At 46.4% G+C, this 23,821-nt stretch overlaps 1 protein-coding gene across 1 annotated transcript; it reads right to left on the bottom strand.

Annotated features, from left to right (window-relative positions):
* Positions 1 to 163: 163 nt before the first annotated feature.
* On the bottom strand, positions 164 to 22,344 carry LOC120819459 (rho guanine nucleotide exchange factor 26-like). Its single transcript, XM_040176902.2, has 15 exons — positions 22,106 to 22,344; positions 20,152 to 21,652; positions 19,630 to 19,681; positions 19,361 to 19,503; positions 17,745 to 17,801; positions 17,198 to 17,358; positions 14,871 to 15,023; positions 14,550 to 14,679; positions 13,075 to 13,149; positions 12,763 to 12,852; positions 11,662 to 11,816; positions 7,444 to 7,653; positions 2,322 to 2,392; positions 2,038 to 2,142; positions 164 to 1,727 (listed from the first exon to the last, which is right to left on the bottom strand). The coding sequence occupies exons 2-15, from the start codon at positions 21,565 to 21,567 to the stop codon at positions 1,585 to 1,587; spliced, it is 2,961 nt and encodes a 986-aa protein (XP_040032836.2). The 5' UTR covers positions 21,568 to 21,652; positions 22,106 to 22,344; the 3' UTR covers positions 164 to 1,584.
* Between the last annotated feature and the right edge of the window lie 1,477 nt (positions 22,345 to 23,821).

The raw sequence follows: 23,821 nt of genomic DNA, 5'->3' as shown, positions 1-23,821 counted from the left end.
CTAAAGTCTCCTCGGTAAAATCCGGATAGTCTCAAATATCCCAAAAAGTGCCACTGGGCAAAGGCTTTATTTACATTTCTGTAATGTGCACGCAGAACAAATGGCACATGTATTGTCCTAAATGGCGAGTGCATGTATTATTTATCACAGAGTAAATGACAGGTCCCAGGCAATCAAGCTTTTATTTATAGTGGCTGATATTTATAAAGGTTGACTAAACATGTTTCTGCTATACAAATTTGTATTTTGGCAAACATGTTACCACTGAGGGCGGATTTACATATACACAGATGATTTACAATAGTAAATAAGTACAGGAAGTCATCGAAATAAAGATAATTTCATGCTTACGCGTGGTATCGCAGAGCTAATTTTCCCTGAGTGCAAATGCAAAGCTTCACCTGGATACCCGTGTCCCCCCCCGCCCCCATGTAGCCCACCGGTTGAGGTTGTCACTTCGGGTTGGGCCGGAGCAGTGAGCTTAATGGATGGTGTTACCGCCACGCTCTGACCAAGCCATTCGTTTCCTTTGGCTCGCCATGGCAACACTTTTTTAAAAAAAAGGATGACTCATGTTGGACGATCACATTAAAAGCAGGGCTGCGCTTCTTTTCCGGTCGCCCCATCAGCGCGCACACACACACACATACACATGAATTCAGCTTGCCTCTGTAACATCAGTTATAAATCCTTAGGGTGGGGGATGGGGGGGGGGGGGGGGATATTTACACCCCTTGGCTGGCCTCCAGGGCACGTGATATTTCATGCTGTCCAACTCAATGAGTCAATGGGAAGAAGAATGGGATCTGTGACACAAATGTAGAGCCTGATTCATGGCGGGGACAGACAGCGAGCTAGAGGACGGATGCCCGGCCCTTCTACTTAACATCACTGATGTCTTGAGATTATACAAAGAACCGTAATCCTCATTCAATTGATTCGGACATTCAGTTGAAGCCACGTCCCCTTCATTTTTCTAACCAAACTTCCTCATAGATGTAATGGTCTCTGATGCTACTGAAACTTCTACACTAACACGCTGTGAATAAGCTCCCAATTCCTCCGTCTATCCTTATTATCTCCTTCACAGTCAACATCTTCCTAGTTACAAGCTCCTAATTACACGGCCCGACGATCCTCATTAACAGAGCACACATCAGGCGGCTGTCATCTCCACGCCGCTGGTGTCTACTTCACCTCCTTTGGTGATTCCCTAGTTCCAATTATCGCATAGCGCTCGTCGAAAAGTACGTTGGGGTAAAAATATTTACAAATTTCACACCAAAAGCTGTTGAGTAGCGGGGAAGTGACTCTGCGTGTGACGTCTATTCGCTGAGCCAGTAATGAAAGAATGTAACCGCCTCCACCCACAATTGCGATCAGCAATCTCTTCTTCGTCTTGTGTTCGGCGTGAACGCTGACGTGTCAAGAGCTACGTGCTGCTTCTTCATCCCACTGTGAGCCCCGCCGCGTCCACCTGGCCCCTGAAAGGCAGGTCGGCGACGTTGCTACTGAACGTATTTGTTTGGGATCGCTGAGAAAAGCCCGCTGTGTTGTTGTTGTTGTTTTTTAAGCACATCCGGCTCATACATTGGTCTCCAACCCCTGCAGGCGGTCCATCCGCTGCATGTTGCGCTCAATGGTGGCCTGGCACGTGATTGGTTGGGCGCACTCTGCGAGGAACCACCCCCTTTCTCCGTCGCGCAGTCTCTCACCTTCATACCACCCTGAGAGGATAAAACGAAGAGACGTATGAAAAATGATGCTCAGTGCCAACTGCAAAGACCGTTGCTATGGCCACCGAAATGGAAAGCACCTTTCGGGCCTGTGCTTTTGTTTAGGTGTGAAGCACATCTTCAAACACGTATACGGTCCATTATATTAGACAGATGGGTATGGAGGAAGACTGTATATGAACGTGCATGATGAAAGGACACTGTTGAAACGAGAAGGTGAATGTGGGGAATACTAAAGAGGTTGAGGGAGAAAGAACTAGGAAACGAGCGAGCGTTAAAAGGTGGGAGAGAGAGAACCTACCGTCCTCTACGGTCTGCGAAACCAGCACCACATCCGCCACCTGCAGGGACAACTCATCCGGCTGCTTGGCTGTGTACGTTCTGATCACCTCCACCTGCATGACGTCTACGGCACAAACACAAATCCATAGATCACCTCAGATACGTTACAAACGGACCCGAACAAACAAGCGTGTTTTAAAAATCTGTTTGTCAAATGACCACAAGGTGGTGCTACAGGCCAAGAGAGCAAAAGGAAGCCAGAATACCTGCACGTTGCCACACATTTGACTGTTTGTCACTTACTGGTTCTGTCCTGACTCTTGCTGCTGTTGACATTCTGGCCCAGGGCGCTGATCCACCGCGCACGCTCATTCCTAAAAGCACAAAACGTCAGCACATGAAGAAGTTCTGCCATTAAAATAGTTCTGCTCGCTATGGGGGAGGGGGGGTGATACCTAGAACTTTACGTTGTTATTGTAAAGCCTCTGTTACACCGGCACACGCTACGTCACGGCCGTTTCGAAAGTGAACGCAGCTCCAAGAAGGAAGGTCACAAGATGACTATTGAGGAAAATACATGACTTAGTAGCAGAGCGAGTTCTGCTTTCTCCCCCCCCCCCACTCCTCGGCCCCCCATGACAGAACAGAGGTGTGTTTTTCAGTCGCAGAGAACTGAGGAGAACAAGCACAAAGCCGATTCCCCGCAGGGTTGAGACCTGCTTTTGCCCCCCCCCCAGCTCCCCCTCTCCCGACTCCACCTCCCTCTGTGTGTTTCGTGGGAAAGACACAGTGGGTGGAGTCGCACAGGTTGGGTTCCATGAAACTCCATTTCACCTGTTCTCATGGACGACGGAAGGGGGGAGGGGGTATTTACAATGAGTGGGAGAGATAAAGGGGGTTCATTAACAGACCCCGAGTGGGCCCCCGCTGACTCGGCACTGGAGATGAGTAATAGCGGGACAGTCTCCCCACCTCGGACAGGCGACAGCGCCGTGAGTCAGACCTCATTATTGCGTTCCCTTTGTGCACATGCGGTTTTAATCCTTTACTGGACGCACAAGTTGGAACGAACAAGTTCACGTCAGCATTCTACAACTAGCTGGACTGTTTCACATCACTTTAAGCTTTTAAAATGAAATGATTGGACCCACACTGCAATTGTGTGTCTGATATAAGTGTGACCTTGAGGTCAAATGATACATTTTAGAATCTCAAATCAACACCAATCATCACTCTTCATTTCCTTCTATGTTTAATAATTGACATCTTAAAAATGGCATTGTGAGGTCCAAAGTCCAGTTGGAATATAGTCACTAAGTAATGTAGTAGTTAAGATGTATTTAGGCAGGTAACTTCATGCTCACCTCCAACTACTACTACCAACAATGACAATGCTAACACACCAATATTTGGCAGGTTTGATGTGTGTCTTTTTATCTTGCAAGTTTAATTAATGCTAATTAGCATTGAACACCAACCACAGCGGAGTCTGTTGGGAGTTTTGTTACTTTAGCACGGATTTGGTCATCAACCAAAGTGCAATTCCCTTCTGACATTAACATGTCTGTCTGCACCAAGTTCCACGGCGATGCCTCCAACAGTTGAGGAGACATTTTACTAACTACGTGAACATTGCTTGTGGCGTTCGAGGGAAGGGAGGCCGGCGGACGTCCTCGTGCTGAATGCGCGAGTACTTGAAACATGGGAGCTGCTCCGTGGGAAAGGCATCTGTCGGTTTGACAGCTGGACGCACATGCCGACAGATCCATGTGGCCTCGTGGACAACACATCATCATCACGGCAGCTCGCTCTCTCTCATGCATCAACACCTGAAATACTTCATCCTAAGTATGAATACAAATGTGTTCAAAATATACGGAGCACAGGGACCCACACGGGCTTGAGAGACAGTGAGCGGTTGTCTGCGGAGTGTGAGACACAACAAAAAGCCGCTCAACAGAGTGTTTGTGTGTTTACGTGCAGACATGTGAATACTGACTCAAAGCCCTTTCAAGTAGTAAGAGAGGGTTAAGCTTTCTCTGCCATTAACCATTAATCCCAACATGCGAGGGAATGCCAAGAACCATAAATCTGTTGTCGAAGCTTCTCCCTTAACCTCTGAAAGGAAGAGAGGCCTTGCCGTTACGCTATAAAACCTCTTTCTCACCAGCAGATAAAAGGGAAATGACGGCTTCTTTCCATCCTCTGCCAGCGTAAAATCACCAGCAGACCCCCGTTTCCCCTCCTCCCGTGTCCTTTTCTGCTCACTCCTTTTTTACACCCGACGAAGCTCGTTTCCACTGAACCACCGGTCACAACGATATTAGATCACAATTCCTTCGCCGACAAAAACCCCCACTAAATCTCCCTCCGACCAGCCGGGGAAAATCCCAGGCAGAGAGAATTCCCGTCACTAAGTTTCTCGTTATCACATAAGCAAAAGCAGACTTAGTGAGATAATCAAAAACAACAACTTAATCGCAAGCAGATGTATGAATAAAAATGTATAAAAAGTGATGGCAAAGTGTGCAACAGAAGGACGTACTCTGCCCTCTGGTTGCCGTATCTATGGAACCAATGGTGCTCTGTGTTACGGGCGCATGTCTGGCCAACAGGACTGTTTTGCTGCAGACTTCCGTAGCTGCTCTGTTCCACTAACAGAGAAGCTGAAGTCAGCCGGGGGTCACGGGGAAGAGGCACTGCCATGTGCACAGCAGACAAAAGGGTACAGAGAAAAAGGACACAGACAGAAAAGAAAAAGACATTGGCTGACGCTACACAGGCGTCCTTGTGCCATTTCTGATCCAGCTGTCTGAATTCCTGGTGTAACACGTCACCGCTGCGGTCAAAGAGAAGTCTGGTGGATGCAGCGTCTTGGACAGGTACGGTGCAGGCTGAACTGAACTGAAAGTAGATCCACTCACACTGACCAACACGCGTCGATGTTCATTCCAATGGTTTAATTTACACACAAAAAACTACAATGACAAACATCAGAATGTGTTTTATACATTGTAACTCAGTGGTCAAGTAAACAGTGTAGGGAAGCGCGTGTAATACAGCCACCATTGCTTTCCCAGCCAAACACAGAGGGGCGGATGCACAAAGTATTCCTGCACAAACTAGTCCTTACATTTTACGGTCTGTACCCTTTTGATGGTGTTGAGTTGAACAGAATCAGGAGAACTATCCAGAAAGGTCTCTTTTTCCATCTGTGATCATTTAATCAGCTTTGGTCTAGACGCACAAGATAAATCATTTAAATTTGGCACTTACAGCCCAGAATAATGATGATGATGATGATGATGATATAAATAGTTAGCTGGAGTAAACTGCTAAAACATTCATTGGTTGGAGTCCTTTTCTTTTGTAGCCTCAATACTACATGTTGTCCTCACTGCCTCTTTACTCTGACAGAAGCCTAAAAAGGCCCCATGTCCCACCACCTCCGTGAGTCATGTTGGGTTATTATTACTAAATTGGGATGAATGGCCCAAAGACGAGGAAGATATTCTGGTCATCGAAAAACAAAGAGCAGAAACTGTCTGCCGTCATTCACACAGACACAGGACTGTGAAGAAGAGGAGGGCCGAGTGAGGAAACCTGAGGAGGGGGTGGTGGGATTGGGGCGGGGGGAGGAGCTAGTCGTGGGAAACAGCCCTCTTAACAATGGGCCGCTGCTAAGCAACCGCTTAAACAATGCTTAGCAACTACCCGCAACGATGGATGCCTGCCAGGGTCTCCTCTCCTCGACTTCTGCAGCACTACAGTGAACGCAGCCCTGCACTCACATACGCCATTAAACCGGGACCCCAAACTTCACCTGTGCGGGGTGGGGGGGTAGTCAAGGGGTTTTCCAGCACGACAATACACTGGACAATGCGCTGTTAGACCTCATCATGTGTACACGGGGCGTACGTAAGGCCCAGCGGGCAGCACTTGGAAGTCGTCTCCCAAACGGTCACGCTTAACACTGCAGGCGCTTTGTTCTGGTTTCACATATACAGCAGGGGCGCGAACACACGTGCACCAAACTGTCAAACTTATTTTCCAATTACAAACGGGAATAACGTCACTCGGGCAAACCTGTGGGCCGGATAACACTGCACCACTGTGCCGAATCAAAACAGAAGACACCTTAAAAACACCACGAACATCCATGGGATTCATCCACATCAGAAGGCATGCAGACAACACAACCACAGCCGAGGCTGAGAGGCAGAAAGAGCTGCCGTTCTGCTGCCGGCAGAACAGGAGCTTTAAAGAGCTTCGTTCCAGGCCAGATGCACCTCGTTGAGCAATGCAGCACATCTGGGCAGAGCCACCGTTGAGGGGTTAAGTGACTACAGCTCAGTACTCTGATGCTTGCTTGCTCACCTATATGTATAATATGACAATATACATTTTAAAGTACTTTTTTTTTTTTACTTTTTTTTATTATTATATACTAAAATAGTCATATTAAAACTCTTACAGATTGTATTTCGGCAGAAGTAGTAGAAGTAGATGTAAAAAAAAAAAAATTAAATAACATTTTTAAAAAGGGGTTAAGAGAAGAGTTTTGTACAGTGCAGCTGAATAACACTCCTTCTGTAATGAGACAGTTCTCAAAGTACACAGGAATGAGGAGGAACCGGCCCTGTGCATATGAAAACACTAACAAAGCCTTCTACCACACAAAATAATTACAGTGAAATATGTGTTTACGCCTCCCTTGCACATTAGTGTACGTGTGTGTGTGTGTGTGTGTGTGTGCACCCTGTATGAAGCCCGATATATGACAGACCTTCTTTGTTTGTGCGGGTTATATAATCTATCTAAACAACCATTGCTTATCTACTAGCTGTACAAAGCGAGACAACACCGCTGCAGACGTGACCCGACTGTATTCCTAAATCAGACTTTATGAGAAATCATTTACGCTGCTCATGCAAAAACACGTCAGCTACAGCCAGCAGTCTTCAACCGGAGAGCGATGCTCGATGTTTGGGTAAGAAGATGCTCGGTCAACATAAAAGAATTACCCGGTACAGCCGGACTGCGTTACAGGACTTCGGCAGACAGCGCGGCTAATAAACTTCCCTTTCCCTCGATCACATAAACAACAAGCAGTCCGGCCCGGACGGTGGCTTGAAAATAGATGTAACTAAATATCCCTGTGACTCGTCACGGCCCAGAAAGAGACTTAGAAATAAGAGCTAAGGAGAAGCGATAATGCTTTATAAAGCATATTAAAGCACATAAAGGAAAGATAAGGCAGTAAAATGTGTGTTTTAGGGAGAAGAGGGGGACCTGAGGGGGCGGGGGGGGGGGGGGGGGGGTGTATATCAGAGAAGTGATTGATCACATGCCTAACAGCCATGGGATAGTGATACAAAAATAGCACACCAAAGAGAGACAAAGGTAACAAAATGAAAACACTCACAGCAACTCCGTCCCCAGCACCATGGGCACCTTTTCGTCGGAGTGGTTGCTACGGAAACGCAGACGGAAGAGGTGGTTGGCGCCAGCTTGCCGCGGGCTCAGCATGCTGGCGGTGCTTCTGACCGGTGACAGGTTGAGATCCTGCGGCTGGCAGGAACCCACCGAGATCTGGTCCCTCAGAGCGTAGTCGATCACAGAGTAGCTCTCGTCACTGAAACAGATGCATGGCTTTAATTAGAGGCAGATAGAAAGAAAAAAAAAAGTCAGAAACTTTTCATGACATTATTTCAAGATCAAAACGGTTTGTTTACTTGATGATAACAGATACTATCTGTTGTTATATCTTAAGATACTCTTCTAGCAAGTTGCTGTTCAAACGTAGATGTGGATTCATCTGCTTTTCTCCCTCTAAATTTCCATTTGACAAAAATCTTTTTTTTTCTGACTTTCTTTGCTGTGGTGAAATGAATTTTAATGAAAATATACTATGATGTCTTTTTTGTATTTAGTCAAAATGTTTTAGATTGAAGCTGTTAAAGAATGAATATTGTTTTTTTTTCCTATTGTCTAATTGATTTTAAGCAAATACGATAAATATTACTATAATCGAGAAATGAACCAAAGCAAATAGTTGTGCTGCAATAATAATTGCAACACAATTGTATATAGCCTACAAAAAAATAGTATTAGCTCATTAGTGTGTACCCGAGCCACCGTCCCAGCCGTCCACTTCCTGTTAAACATCATATGAAGATCATTGTTTGCAGTAGGGATTTAGTTTCACGGTACCTCAGCAATTTAACCCCTGAGAGGTTTCAAATGTGTGATTAATCAAATTCACCTGGATTAATAAATCAGCTGTCACAGTTGGTCTCAGATTCTGTGTGAAAAGTGAAAACATTCACGTGTCCTTACACTAAATCAGCTGCCCTCTGGGTCCTTCAGTACACGGCTATTCCCCACGGGTACATTTACCACCAACCTGTGTCCAGCAGAGTGCGAGTAAGAAACATCTGGAGCTGGTTGTGAAACACGGTGCCTCTAAAATGGAACTACAGAGGGAGAAATAGTGTGTGTGTGTGTGTGTTTTCATACTGCTCTGAAGAACAGAAACAGAAACAGCAGCCGAGCTGAGACAAACTCAAGGATGGACAAAGGCAGCGGTTTAACAAACAGCGAGTATCTGTCCTTATCTTATTGCCTGCCTCTTTCACTAAAGACACACACACACACATCATCATTCCCTCACACGCTGAGGTCATGACCGGTTGGAGAATCCAGTCATGGTTGGGAGCTTCTCAAAAAGGTTCAGCCCCTTTTGTAAACCAATATAAATAAAAGCCTGTTTCCCCACAACCAATTAGACCTCTTGCAAAGAGAGTTCAGGGAGAGACGGATCGAATAAAACCAGAAGCAGTGGATGGGAAGGCAAGCACACTGAGGCTGTATCCAACTGTAACCAAAAGCTACTCTCTGCGTTGGGCTTAACCACGCCGACCCTTTATTACTAACCTATTGAATTATCACAGTGTATCTTGCTTACAGGAGTGACTGGACCGCCTTGCCCTATGGAGGCAGAATTCTTCTAATTCAATAATCGTATTAATAAAGAGCTTTAGCCTTAAAAATGTCAGAGTTGGTTTGTGTGTTTTTAGTATTAACTAATACATCCTCGATGTTTGGTGTCCTTTATTTTCACTTCATTTTCACACAAAACCTTAAACAATGTTCAGGGGTAACATAAGGGGTCATCACCATTCTGGCTCCTGACAGGCCCATAGATGAAATGCCTGGAATGCCATGAACGTGATGCGGGGGAATAGGATGGGTGGGGATCTTTAAGTGTGTGGGGTGGGTGGGTGGGTATACAGTGTTGGATTATTGCTAATTAGAGGAATGAAAGTAAATAACAGTTTATATATGAATACGTCCTTTGTTGAAGGAGTGTTAGAAACTGATATAACAACCAAAATAATCCATCCACCGTGTGGCCTCCTCATAAACTACTTGCACAGAGAAAAAGAACAAACAGACACACTTGGAATGAAAACGCCTGCCATTAGAGATAGCACAGGCATCGCACGCACACACACACCATGGCAACTGTGCCAGCTGCCATCTTCCCAATGTACAACCAGTTCTTCAACAACTGAATCAACACGAAGCATCAGAGAGATGAAGATTTACAATTCTGAGTAAAGTATGCAGGCAGACATTCAAGCATGACCGTTTGCACGCATGGACGCGCACAGGCACGCACACAGACACACACACAGACACGCACATAAATTGTAAGAGCTTGATGTTCTGGTGCAAAGTACAGTAGGTGTGTTTAGACTTCGCTAAGTCAAACAAACAGAAGGAAGAAAAAAAAAAAGCAAAGAACTGAAAGTGTTGGGATTATAGGCTTGCACGCACACACACAAAGCACATAAAGAAAAAGGATTAACAGAAAGAAAACACAGCGGAAGGAGAAAAAGGAGTAGAGAGATGAAGTGGGATACTGAATGTTTAGATGATGCCCAGCATCACACAGGAAAAAGGGGGCGGGGGGGTGAAGATGAGAGGGGAGCCAGCTGGTGTGGACTCAGCGTTATGTAAGTGTTCCTGTGAGCCAGAGAGCAGCAGATCAAAACTTTCCCCAATGCGTGACAAGAGCCCAGTCTGACATGCGCCTGGTTTTCCAAGAGCCGGTTTGATTTTGAAGTTGATAAAAAAAAAAAAAAAGCAGATTTTAAATCAAACAATCTCTTATTGAATCGTTTATCTCCTTAATAATACCAGAATAAGTAAACTAACAAACATGGCTGTTTAGATCTTTATATTTGAAACTTGTAATTATCTTATTGGTGATTAATTCTACTCTTCATTCAACACCAAACTATTGGACATTAACCAAAGACAGCGCATCAATCATGAGGATTCCAAATCAAAATAAAACACAGCCTTTCTTCTACATATATCTGACGTATAATCCTATAAAACTGAAGACGCTCTGAGGTCACGGGTATGTTTTTCTTCTCTACTGTGGAAGCGCCGTTGCTTTGACCTTTGCAGACGCCCTTCTGGTGTTCACGGTACTCCCTAAAATGCAGACGCAAGAGAAATGAGTCAAGAAGCAGCCGAAAGGATCCGAGCACACAACACGGTTGCCTTTGGCAACACCGTTGGGTTGGCTGATCGTAAGCTACCCTGCAACAAGCTCCAAGTCATGATGACTAAGGAAGGAGCCGTTGCACCATTATGTGCGTGACCGCGCTGTGTCTGGCCAGCCTCCTGGTGGGGGTTTGTTTTGATTCCTCCAGATGTGGTGCAGTAGAGTAGCGTGCAACAGCAGAGCTCCGCCACTCACCTGCAGCACAGACCAACATGATAACAGCGTCTGCGCAGGCGCACTAATACGCGCTGTGATCCCGCAGCACTCCCTCCTCCCAAATCCCTCTTCCTAACACAGGCCTGACACCATGCGCTGCTGGGGTATTCCGGCCAGGCTCAGATTCCCAGAAAAACATCACATGGAATGTTTCCTTTCCATTTTTTACGATCCCCCCCCCCCCAAAAAAAATCAGGATTTTTTTTCCTTTTTTTTTTAGGACAATGACTTCCAGATTTCTTTTTTGGCAGAAATAGACAAACTTGTGTGCGCAAAGTGGTGAAAACCACACCGTTTCAAGGACGTCATCTCGGTGGCTCGTTTTCATGGTGTTTGCCTAAAACTAGAGGAAACCAGGAGGAGGAGACTCACTAAAAGAGGCCGGCACTAAGCAGGTTAGTTCCAGGTGATGCGTCGCACCAGCAGAGCGACACAACATTCAGAAAAACAGGCTCAGGTTCACGGTGCCGAGTCGCAGCAGTTTCAGGTGACTGCACCTGTTCCGCTGAAAAAACAACACACCCGTAACGGAGGATGGCAGTGGGGAAGATCGGTCCGATTGTATGAAGGGTGTTCAAATTCTTAAGAATTCTCCTCAACTCAGCTGTATTCACGTTGTGACTGTGACACATCTGTTTTGCTCACAATAGTTTTGCTTTCTTTTTTCGCCAACATGCAAACGCAGCAAAAAAGGACCACAGCATAGAGGAAAATATTACACACCCTGTGCAGGGTCTTGTCCATAGGCGATTTATGGTTAGAGTTTCCGCTTCAACATGTCAGAACAGGTGAGTTATGAGAACAGTCTGCACACTTAAGCCTAATTCACGCCAGGACCAGACTCACCTCTTCTTCCTCGTGACGATGAGAACATCATTGAAGAGGAAGAAATAAACCTGCTGCCGCAATGTCCGTTTGAGGAAGATGCCGCTGTCTTCCACAAAGGCAGTCAGTTCTCCTCTCTTTACCATCCACCTGGAGGATGAGACCAGGGGGAAAGGCTGCGGAAGAAATGAAAAAAGGGAACGTGAAGAAGCGGAAACAGCAATAGATCTTTGTAAAGTATTTAAAAATGTCTGAAATGTTGGTGCCGTCAGGAATCTCTAGCTGTGCGTTTGCATGTGTGGAACAGCTGGATGTGCAGACTGAGAATATGTTCTCAAGCGTGCCAACAGCTATTTTCTCACTCTGCTTAGACTCCCTCCGTCTCGTGCACACGGAGGTTGAGTCTGTTTACTAGTAGAGACAACTGATAAGGATACTGGGGACTTTATTACGGTTTCTCGCTCAATCCAACACGGTACGCCGCTGATAATGACAGCTGGTGTGCTCCCCTGTATAGACCGTTTCCTGGTCTATTTGTCAAGGTCGAGGGAATGATCTCACACTCAGCGAGCCGCATTAGCTACAATGGCAGCGTTTCTCCAGCATCGACATTAACTCTCCCGGCTCCGAGACCTGTTTGGTTCCTTGGCCACAGAGCATCAAAGGGAGGTCCGCTTGGAAACCCTGTGCATGAACTGCGGCGCCATGCCCTGATTAGGGCTGCTCAGCTCGCTGACCTGGAGCTGCTGATGGATGACGTTGGCCTCCCTCCGTCGGGGCAGTTAACTCAAACCGGACCATTCCAGACATCAGGTCTCAGAGGCGAAGGGTGCTCCCTCCAAGAATGCTGATAAGCCTTTTGCGAGGGTTGATCTGCTCTCCACTGAGCGAGCCCAGGAGGAAGACGCTGCTGTTTAGGAGTCCAATCCGCTCATGATGGAGTTGGTTTCGGATGCTCTCGTGTATATGCCCCCTGCCCTAAAGCCTCGGAGTCCAAGATCTGCCCTTCAAGGCCCCCGCCAACTCCCACCCCACCCCACCTCTCTCCAGTGGCCACAACGGGCCTCAGCGCTCTGTATAGAGGCTGCTCCAACATTTTGGTGTAACAATTTGTGTGCATACCTTGATCTTGAACTCCAGCTGAGAGTTGATGGTGTACATCATCTCTGTTCTCTCCATTGTGCGAGCTCCCTCATTGCACTTTCGTACCACCTGCACATACACACAGTTTATCAAATACGTAAATACGTACAGATTCCTTTCGCTTTTTGAAGTGAGGCCTCTTTTGTCTACGGCAAGCACCCTGAGGCATAGCATCACCATGGCAACTTATGACAAATGTTAGGTATAAATGTGTGGAAAAGTGTGGATTAGAAGAAATTCAAACAAGAAATCCAGATTGATATTTGCGGTCGACCCTTTAAACCCACGCACCTTGCTGACTGCTTGTAAAGCCTTCTTACACTCTTCGTATTGTGCAGAGTCTTTTGGAGTCTTCTGACAAATTGTCTGCAAAACATATAGTGAAGGTTCAAGTTAGTTACACTCCTTTATAGTAGAATACATAGCTGGTGATGGTGGAGCATGCGGCAGCTCCCACAGATTTTGCTGTATGTATGACAAAACAACTCATTGGCACAGGGAAAGAACAGGTAAAGGTAAAGTACAAGGATTGTAATAAGTGCATCTTCTCTTGAGATCGGATCTCAGGCAGCCCAGCAGAATCGTGTGCCATCAGAAAACCCAGGAAAAGCAGTAAGAGAGACATTAAACGGACTTGGCTTATATCTTAGGTCGAGAAGCAAGCCGTACTATCTGCCCAGAGAATTCACCAGTGCTCTTGTAGCTGCTGTTTACATTCCTCCCTATGAACATTTTAAAAAATGCCTTGGATGGGTTTGCCCACCACCATCTCCACCATAATACACTGGACCATCCGCACAAATGTATTAGTGCGCTCAACCTTCTCCTGTTCACGCTGTACACCAACAACTTCTACCCAAAACCTGGTATTGATTGGAAATTTAAGACAAAATAATTGTCACCTTTTATAGAAGGGCAATGAAAAGTATCCTGAGTGCAAACATTACACACTGGCACAGGGTTTGCAAGGCACTAAAACCGCCCAGAACCTCACTGGAACCCATTTACTGAGAATCGGTGACACTGGTGGGAAGAGGAGCCTGTGAAGGGCTTTGAGTAAATTAAAAGACAAAACCAGCCAGCCACAACCTCCTTCCCCTCCCAAGAGATACAAAAAGTGTCAGCTGTCGACTTCAAAACAGCTTTCTTCCTCTGGCTCTGAGACCCTTTGATTCATCTTCCCCTTCAGATATGAAGTGTAACAAATTGGGACTTCAATGTAAATTCCGTTGTGTAACCCTGTCGTACAATGACAAATAAGTCCCCTTGTAACCTTTTAATATTCGTGCAATGCAAAAAAAAATAGACAGAAGAATATTTGCAACCATGCACACCACAACCAAAACCCGGAAAAAATTCTGATGAACAGAGAAAGGGAACTGTGGGAAGCAATTCGTTAAAACCAAACTTTCTCAGGATCCAAAAGCCTCTAAGTGTACAAGCATAAACCCCATAGTCCGTAGGGAGACACTGAAGGAGGAAGGGAGAGAGGGCTATGGACGTATAGCAAAGGAGGGGGACAAAGAGGCACAGTAGGGACAGAATAAGTTGGTGCCAAAGGAAGCATGAAACTGAAGAAGAAGAAGGAAAAAAAAACATTAAAAGAAAGAGGAGAAGGGTAAATTCTTTAAGATAATTGTGGAATGATGTGGTCACAAAAACATATCTGAGGTTAGAACACACCCAATGCAGAATCAGTCAGGGTAGTATGAATAAATAAAAACTGTTCAAAAGCTCATGCTACTGTATGTCTTCAATGCACTCACATCCATGAGCAGTGGGAGGCGAGTGATCCTCTGCATGGGCAGGATGAGGAAGGAGATCATCGGGAGGTTCCTGCAGTCTGGGTGGCTCTCTATCCTGGTCAGCACCTCCTTAAAAACTGGATTCTTGGACCTGCAAGAGAGGACGGAAAGGAAGTTTGGGTGTTCAGGAGGTTGTAACCGATACCGAGAAACAAAGAGGAAAAGAAAAACGAGCGGAGGGGGAGACCAAACCGCCCCCCGGTACAAAACGTCAGGACAGTCACATTGCATCAAATCCGTTACATATAAGAACGTTGTTTGCGCGGTTGCTCGACCACTCACACCAGCCTCTGCAGGGTTCTTTGCTGGTAGACCTCGTTGGAGCAATATGTGACGAAGGGGTCAAAGTTGGACTGAGCGTGCTTGTCAACGATGTCGCTGATGTCCTTGATCACAATGTTCTGTTGGTGTCTCTCCTCCAACTCCTTGAAGAACCTGAGTGAGAAATGAATACAAGTTATTTAGTCATAGAGTTCGAACGCGTACATGGCGACATCCTACATGGGGGGGGTATGGGACACAATGACAGATATAAAGTCAGGAAGGCAGGAAGCAGAGATAACTCCTCTGCACCCGCTGAAAGATCACAAAAGAGGAACTCCCCGCCTCTGAAAATAGACATAGCCTACCATTAGCCATAACACAGAGGGCTTTCCTCTTCCTGAGCTCTGCCAGATGGCCCATTTTAGGGAACGCCACATGACCAACTTCAAGAGAATGAGTGTTTTTACATGTGCGATCCAAGGTGACAAACAGGAAGGTGTCGCACAACACAGGACGCTGAACTTGACCGGTTCGATCGAGCTCTTCTGCAAAAGCACCTTTAGTGCCCCCCCCCCCCCCCCACCTACTCCACCCACTGTGCTACTGTGATTATCTATGGGAAACAACCGCCTAGTGTTCTTGTCTGACCTCTTACTCTTTGCACTATGACCTTTCTAACTAGGGCATGAGAGCAAAGGACAACATAAACCAAACCCAAGTTACCAGCTCCTCTGGCCCGTGTGCTGAAAGGCGTATTCAGGGCTTTAGCAGGTCAAAGCCGTTCAAATTCAACCCCATAACAGAATGCAGTCATGAGGGAAGAGGTCAAGGGAGATCAGGGTCAAGAACAATACAAACGTTTAAAATGAGGCTGCTGGCCAAGAATTATGGATGGAATGAATGAATGAGGTTTGTCTTAAGTGAAATAGAATCAGCAACACACATCAGTAGGTCTGCCGTCTTTTTTTAAAGGCTAAAATGTTGTAAACAACAAAGGTTGTTTTTTTCATTGGTGATTCTGGCAAACTTGAGCTGCCGTCTCTCTTTGTGCCCTCTTCTCTACTTCTTGGGGCCATGGAGGCCTCCTTATTTAGGTGGGAGGGTTAAGTATCACATTAATGTGTGTGTGAGGGGGGGGGGGGTCTGTGTACAGGAATGAGAAAAGGGAGTGAGATGGACAGCAGCGCGTCTGGACACAGGGAGGAATTGTTTAGGAATTTACAGTCCCCCCTGTTCATGCAAAGTGGCAATTAGGTGTAATAGATGTATGAATGTTCATGCCGATCCACACGCGCTGAACAGGCTGCAGAAATTGAGTGGAATCATCTGTAGCAGCTGTTTCGCCTTCATGGTATATTGTGCGCCATGAGGGAAGTCTTTGAGGAGGGGGGATGCCAACCTTACATGGAATCCCAAAGCAAATGTCATGAACAGTTGCCAAGGGGAGGCAGGGAATGCTGCGGCTAAACTCACGGCCTAAGCAACAGAAAGACTAAGGCTGGCTTAACCTCATTCTACGCTAAGAATTATTAACCCACATTGTTGACACAGGGTTTTTCTTTTTTTAGAATAACCCCAAAAATGTGGTAAACACTTATTGGCTGAGTAGTTGGAGTAGACGTGTGTGTAACGGGAATGTGAAAAGATTGTAAACCTTGATTGATTGATTATGGAATGGTGAGTCCACATTGCAAGCTTGTTGAATGATAAGAGAATGCTGCCACGGAGAACGTGACATCTGCCCGGCCTTTTAGGCCGAGCGACACGACAATTCCACATTAAACAGTTATGTTATAGTTGCACTTAAGGCTATTATCATAGTAAACGGTAATCCCTTAAAATACTTATGGAGAAATGATAGTACAGTTAAAAGCACTGTTAGACGTAAGCCTAACAGAACATGTGGGATCACAAAGTCTTCTGTCAATCATTTGTATAAATAACGGAGTGCCGTACAACTGAGGCAGCAGTTTTCAGTGGTGTCGACTTTCATGGCCCCTCGTGCATTAGAGTTTCAGTTTATTGGACCATTTTAAGTTCATAGTTACATTGGCCTTGAATATCTAATTGTGATGGACGGGTAAACTTGGAAAGTCATTTTTTTTCACATCATCGTCAAACGAGACACAAGTGAAAAAGAAGAAAATAATCCAACTCATTAATAAAACCAGAAACGCTAAATACTGACAGTTCGGAACATGTAAGAGCATCCTAACAGAACCAACCATTATAAAAGAACTAATACTTAGAAGTCCTCAACAACAGACACATCTAGAAATTACCTCACAGTAAAGCAATATTCCATCGGATGACAATTCTGTGCTACAAAGCAGCTGCGCACTTACTTTTTGCTGACCTCACAGACGTCGGTGATGTTGGAGAAGAGGTGGTGGTGTTCGGTCTTGGTCATGGCCTCGCTGAGCTCTGCAGAGTTCTTGAACATGCGGATCAGGATCTCCAGACTGTGGAGGTACGAGTGCTCGGACGAGATCACCTCAAAAATGGACTGTTGGAAACAGAGAGGACTTTTTGTTCAAGAAAGTGTTTTATTTTGGTGACAGTCGGTTTGCTACCTGCACCAGTGGCTTTGCTTGGTTGCCCCACTGGGTTCTGACTCAAACTCTGCTTTATGAGGTGAGCTGAGTCATGAGCATGCTTGACATACCTGTGATGTACAAATCACGTTGGTGTGCACATGAACAATTCCATAGCAATGTGAACACCAATCTGTCACTGAATGCAATGTTCATACTCATTGGTCTTGTCTTTCTAGATATGACGGAGATGCAGGTAAATACATCTGTCCCAGATGTTGAGCAATTTAGCATGCCAGTAGCGCAACATCTCTCTCACCTTAAACTCATGCGTCAAAGTGTAAAACATGAATCCCACCTCTTGTCTTTTGCGTTCGTCCTGAGTCATCCGTTCAGAAAGACCACTTCTCTTCACCTGAAAAAAAGAAAAGAATACAGAGTCACCCTTGTTGGACTAGTTTGGTTCTCCGGTCGGCGGCACTTTGCATTTGTAGCAGAGGTGTGTGTGCCAGGAGTGCGTGCCATGTGTGTGTGCCACCGTTGTCGTCACAAACAAAGACAGAAGCACTTTGCATACCATTCTCAGTACGGTAGGAGACACAGTTGTTGTAGGAAATGGAAACAGGAAGATCTTGACGGCATAAAGGAGCAAGTATGTGGCCGGTGAGATTTGGTCCAGGAATATTTGAATACGATTTAAACAAAGCAATCATTTGGAATGAACTGGGTGTGGGGTGATGTATTCAGCCTGTGGCTGAGTAAAAATCATGCCTTCATATCCTGTTCCGCCCAATGCAGCCACTATGAGCTGTGGCACATTGACATTTTACTCTACCGGATCACACATATATGCAGATATATCCAAAGAGGCTTTCCACTAGCTTCCCATTCCAACAGCAGAACAAACATCTTTTGTGGTTCCACCTTTGTTCTCCTTTCGCACATATATCAGTTACACTTCTGTCAAACCTTCCGCACCATATCAGAAAAAAACAGATATCAGAGGCCGTCTGGTCTTACTGAGCGAGCAACGCTGCACGGTGTCTTGCCAGCTGAACTTTGCACTGTTTTGCAGTTTCTGTGGGTGTGACTTCAAAACAATCAATCAATTAGGTCTCATTATTTTATAAGCGATCACATTATGTGGTGGCGCCAATGGAGCTCCACCTTCTGAAACTAGAGTGGGGGATTCCTGGAACTGTATGAAAGAGGTATGGGACATTTCATCAAACCCTAAAAGACGACAGGTGACAGGCTCACACACGCTCACACACGCACACACCAGGGCAAATAAAAGTGACGTGTCAGCATCTCATGAATGCGGTACTATCTGGCCAGACAAATTTGTTACTGGTGTACACAACAAGAGTAACGGCAAACATTTGGGGAATGTTTTTGACTTCAAACCTATAAACCAATCTCCCGTCTATTTGGATCGGAGTTCATTCCTAATGGCTTCTTCCTGCGCCCTCGCCTAGTTTCACTAACACTCTTTCACTCCACATCAAGTAAACAAACAGATGGGAATGCCGAAGTAGCTAAACTAAATATGCCCATCGATCCCATCTGTATTCCTCTAGCCGTCCATTCCGATCCCTTACTACGCCGCGTAACGTAAGGCAGCATTTTCGCCTGTTTGCGGTCTGACGAATGTGTGCAGTTGCCAACAAAGTGGCATTTGGCCCTCTGGAGTCTGGTTGACTGTCCGAAAAAAAAAAAAAAAAAAAAAAAGAGAAGGCTCCCGGGTTCCCTGATAAACAGAGCGAGGGGCAGAGGAAGGCCGCTGCAGGGGGAGGACGAGTATGGACCGTGGCCAAACTGGATATGACAGCATTCTCCAGAGCACTGACATTCCAAGGCTCCAGAGCCACGAGTGATTGCCGTGGGGTCGTCTCCATGCTGGATGTAGAGAACGAGCGACACTGATACGAGTAGAATGGTGGTGTGTGTGTGTGTGTGTGTGTGATGTCTGACCACACTGAGCTGGCTCCAGGAGGTGCGGATGGGTCTGTACTGCACCACGATGCCGTTGTCAGGTTTGGCTTCTCTGGAATCGGCATCCTCGTCCGAGTCATTATGTAAGGCCTTCTCTTGGTAGTTCTGGTACAGCTCTTCCTCTGCAAGAGACATTTGTTGATGACAAAAACAAACGACATCTTGAAGTTTAAAAAACAAAACAGAGAGGTAAAAAAAAGCATACATTAAAGAGGTAAAAGGAAGGGGAGACAGATTAGTTTGCTCACCCTCACTGTCAAACGTCCGCTGAGTGGTTAAAAGCTTTTTCTTGTCTGCACTCTGAATGAAAAAAGGAACATAAATGTCATTAGTTTGGACAAACGTTGAGGGGGAACATAGACAAAGTTTCAATGAAATCTGCCTCTGTATCTCTGTCACCTGTCTGTGGCCTGCATGTGCCCTTTCTGCTGACCTCCTTCATTGACTCCTGTCTTATTACAGAGCCATTGTGTGCGTTAGTGTGTGTGTGTGTGTGTGTGTGTGTGGGCATGGTGTCACATTACGTAACGTCCCCCAACAACCCAATTAATTGTTTCCTTGTAAGGCCTCCTCTGACCTGCTGCGGAGTTTGTCCCACAATACTCAGTCTGTGCTGTCATTTTACAATTTTACTACCCGACAACACTAAAGAGCTAAACCACAGCAAAACAAAACCGAAAAAAAAAGAAAAGACAGTAGGTTTTTGTCATGAGAGATATCAAACTCTTTTTTTTAAGAGCCACATAGTTTCATTTCTTGAGGCCACCCACCTTGTTTATCCCCGTGCTGGTCGGCTTTTCACTCCCAGGGCCAGCAGGCTTTGAAACCTTGTGGACGGCCAGTTTGGGTGTCCCGGGGCTGGCGGGCTCAGCGGTACCTGGGCTTTGGTGGCTTGTAGCTCCAGGACTTGCTGGGCTGAACGGTGAATCCGTCCTATCCTCATCCAACCACCGGATGACGGACTGGGACAACCGATTGGCGTCTACCGACGGCACCTCCATGTCTACTCCACTCACAACTGCCCTCCTGTAGGAAGTACTCCTCAGCCCCCTCTTCAGCGTCCCGGGGCTCTCTGTTTCCCCATCTGCCCCCTCGGAGTGACCCCCACCCGTAGAGAAGTATGTCCCTGTCTCTACCATGCTGAGGGCCTTTAACGCCCGCTTTGAAGGATCCGACCCCAGCGAGCCCGTTACGCCTTGGCCTTGGGGCTCGGGGGGAGGCGCCTTGCTTTGCCGAACGTCAGACGCCAAACCCTTGGGAATGAGCTGCTGCGTGCCCATCTTCAGGGCAGCGGGGCTGTGGGTGCTGAGGACGACGGAGGGCGAGGGAGAGGGAGAGATCGACGGGGAGAGCGAAGGAGAAAGCGAGGCGAAGGAGACGGAGGAAGAGGAAGACGCGTGCCTGGCGTCCTGCGAGGAGGCCGGCGAGAGCGGGGGCGGCCTAAAGGGCGCCCGCCCTCTGTCCTCTCGTCCTCTGTCGGCTGGCGACGGGGAGCGCGGGGTCGGGGGGTCCGAGGAGGTGAGGGAGGAGAGGGAGGGGATGCTGGAAGTGGAGCTGTGTGAGGGCGTGGGGGTGCGCCGGGCGGGAGGAGAGGGGCTGGATGCGTAGGAAAGGGAGGAGAGTTCTCGGGAGTTGTAGTTGTTGTTGTTGTTGTTGGGCGTGCGTTGAGAGAGGACGGGAGACGCATTGACAACAGACGAGGGGGAACTCGTCCCGAATGCTTTCTGCTCTCTCCGCGAGCCCATGCTGAAGATGTTGGAGGAGCGTTTCTGGCGGTCCTTTTCCTGCCCATCTCCGTTACACACTCTATTGTCCAGTGTAGCGGCTCTATCCTCAGACCGAAATTTAGCCAGCGAGAAGAGTCCGTGGGAGAGGTGGCCGATGCTGATGCTTCGGACGACGCGGGATTTCCTCGAGGGTTTGTGCAGAACGTGCTTCAGCACCACAGTGTTCTCGCCCCGTCTCGGGGCGGCGACCACCAGCCTCTCGGCGGGTTGGCTCAGGGTGAAGGAGCACTTGTTGTCCTCCACGGGGAAGTCCGTCGTCATGACCCCATTCGTGTGGCAGCTGAGGGGTCGGGGTTTTGGTTTGCTTGAGTCGTGGTGGTTTTGACGAATGTCCCCTCGGGGTCTCCACAGCGGGGTGATGTTTTTGTTGGAGAGATCCACATCGTTGCCGATATCCATGGTGCCCGGATCATCTGTGACCTCTTCGCTGGCCTTCGGGTCACTGTGCAAACACTGCAGTCCTGTAGGAAACGGATCTCACCCCCTAAAGTGCAAACAAAATGAAGAGGAGCCAAGAGTCAGTTTACTCATTAACAGGAAAGCAGTGCAGATACTGGGAGCCAAACCTCAACCCATGAGCGGAGGGAGAAAAAAACAGTGAAAAACAGAAGCCGGGCCGCTGAGGACAGCTGCAAATCCTTTAGTAGATGTTCACTGTGGTGGAATGGCCTTATTACCAGCACAAAGCCGGCAGGGTATTGTTAGCTGTGAGCAATCACTATAATATTCCCCAAAAAAGGGACAAACAATTGCCAAAAGTGAGTCGAGAGAGTATTTTTTTCTATTGTTTTTTTTTTTTTTTATCGCCTTCATCACTTAAACTCCAAACACTTATGTCACATGTGTCTGTTGCGGTGTAAAACATCCCCACTTCTTCCCCACTTATCGTTCCGTTCACTGTCCGATGTGCTGCGGTTCAACCAAGAGTCGCTCTTACCTCTAATCAGCAGATCCGCTGCATGATGGGATCTTTGAACCTGAGCGGAGGCACTTCACACCTCCTCCGGCCGAGCAGCGACGTTCCGCGGGCTCAATCCAGCATGATGTCGAGACCGCACGAAGTTTTGACGAACCCAAGTTGAAGCCGCAAACGCCACAGTGAAGTTTTAGGACGACCGGCAAACTGGTGGGCGCGTGTGAAGCGCTGCGCTCACTGAGCTGCGCCGGAGGAGGGAGGAGGGAGGGAGGAGAGGGGGGGGGGGGGGGAGATGGGGGGAGCCTAACTAAAAGCGACACACGAATAAAACTCCCACATTCACAGAAACTCTCCTCCGGTTCCACTTGAAGGCGCGGTTATAGTTTGATTGTGAGGTTTTGATAAATGAGTTTGCAATATTCTTGTATACATTCATCCAGATATCAAACCAGATATCATCTACCAGATAAAATATAATATTAATGTTATATTCTATTTTTATTTTATATAAAATGTGTTTCGTTTGTTTTTTTGTTTTTTTAAATAATATTGCTACTATTTGAATTGGTTTTCCTGAAGCCCGTGGTTAATATTGACAATTATATATCATTCATTTCATTTTTTATATTCATTTTAGGTTTTTATATTTAGTGGCATTAGGCCTAAACTGCTTTATTTAAGACAATGATCGTCTAAATATATCATCAGATGCCGTTAGGTTGCAGCTACAGGATGTTTATAGCTCACCACAGTTCTGCGAGATAAAAAACATACTTATTAACACCCTTTTTATTGGCATTTACATTGGGATGTTACATTCAACTGTTGCGGTTTTACGCCCTCGTGTGTTTAGTGGCGTATTTGCAACAGACCGGCGGTCACAAATTGTGACGTAATAAAAAGCACTTATGTATTCGTTTATTACACAAACATGTCCCAACATACAGGCAAGGTGTGAGTGCACGGGAAGTCAGCAGGGATGAGGGCAGAGTCGGGAAATCATCGTATTTCCTCATTTTTACACACATGACAAACGGCCATAGTATTCCCAAAAATATTCAGATTTATGGTTTGTCTCGTCGTGTCTTAATGAGTAAATGACGATGATCTGGAAGGATTTATAGTTCTTCCTTCCCACTAAAAAAACAACTCTCTGTCGTGCAACTTGAGGCTGTGGTAATTTGCATCACCAACAAATCAATATCTTCTAAGACAAAACTCTTCCCTCTCACCCTCTATCATTTCTAAAAAACAAAAACAAAGATTAATTGAAGAAATTTACAGGTAGATGTTGACTTTTTCTAACGAGTGGCTGACTGTAAATACCTGATCAGGCTGACAAATGTCTTATCTTGTCTTTTATTGTTGGCTCTGTTCTACGGAAGGAGCCTCACCGCGCGGCTCTTGTGAACCAGTATTTCACCCATTTGACCGCTAGGGGGCACCACCGTCATATTTACCACGACAAGGGGTCGAATGTCATTCTACAAATCGGGTTACATGTTTCAGTTAAGCGCAAATGATTTATAAATGGTTGCAAGTGTTGCTCTCAGGTTGCATTTAGGTGACAGACCATGACATCGATTCTCAATTTCAACAAACATTTGTGAATCAGTAGAGTCAAGTTTTAGATCTGTGCTGAAGAGATAATATGTGTAGAGGCAGTAAAAGCTAAATATTAATCAAGAGTCCACGCAGGTCAAGAACAAACTGATTCATGTGTATCATCATTATGTC

This window comes from Gasterosteus aculeatus, chromosome 1 (assembly GCF_964276395.1).
Source record: "Gasterosteus aculeatus chromosome 1, fGasAcu3.hap1.1, whole genome shotgun sequence".
Lineage (NCBI taxonomy): Eukaryota > Metazoa > Chordata > Actinopteri > Perciformes > Gasterosteidae > Gasterosteus > Gasterosteus aculeatus.
Note: the sequence above shows the minus strand (reverse complement) of the source record. Positions and strands in the feature narration are given on the sequence as shown.

Bases quoted from the DNA above. Each gene is read 5' to 3' on its own strand.
- LOC120819459 (XM_040176902.2), bottom strand. From the start codon at position 21,567: ATGGATATCGGCAACGATGTGGATCTCTCCAACAAAAACATCACCCCG. The intron at 19,504-19,629 runs GTGAGCAAACTA...TGTCTCTTGCAG, and splicing joins GCGGACGTTTGACAGTGAGG to AGGAAGAGCTGTACCAGAAC. The intron at 2,393-7,443 runs GTGAGTGTTTTC...TTGTGCTTTTAG, and splicing joins GTGCTGGGGACGGAGTTGCT to GAATGAGCGTGCGCGGTGGA.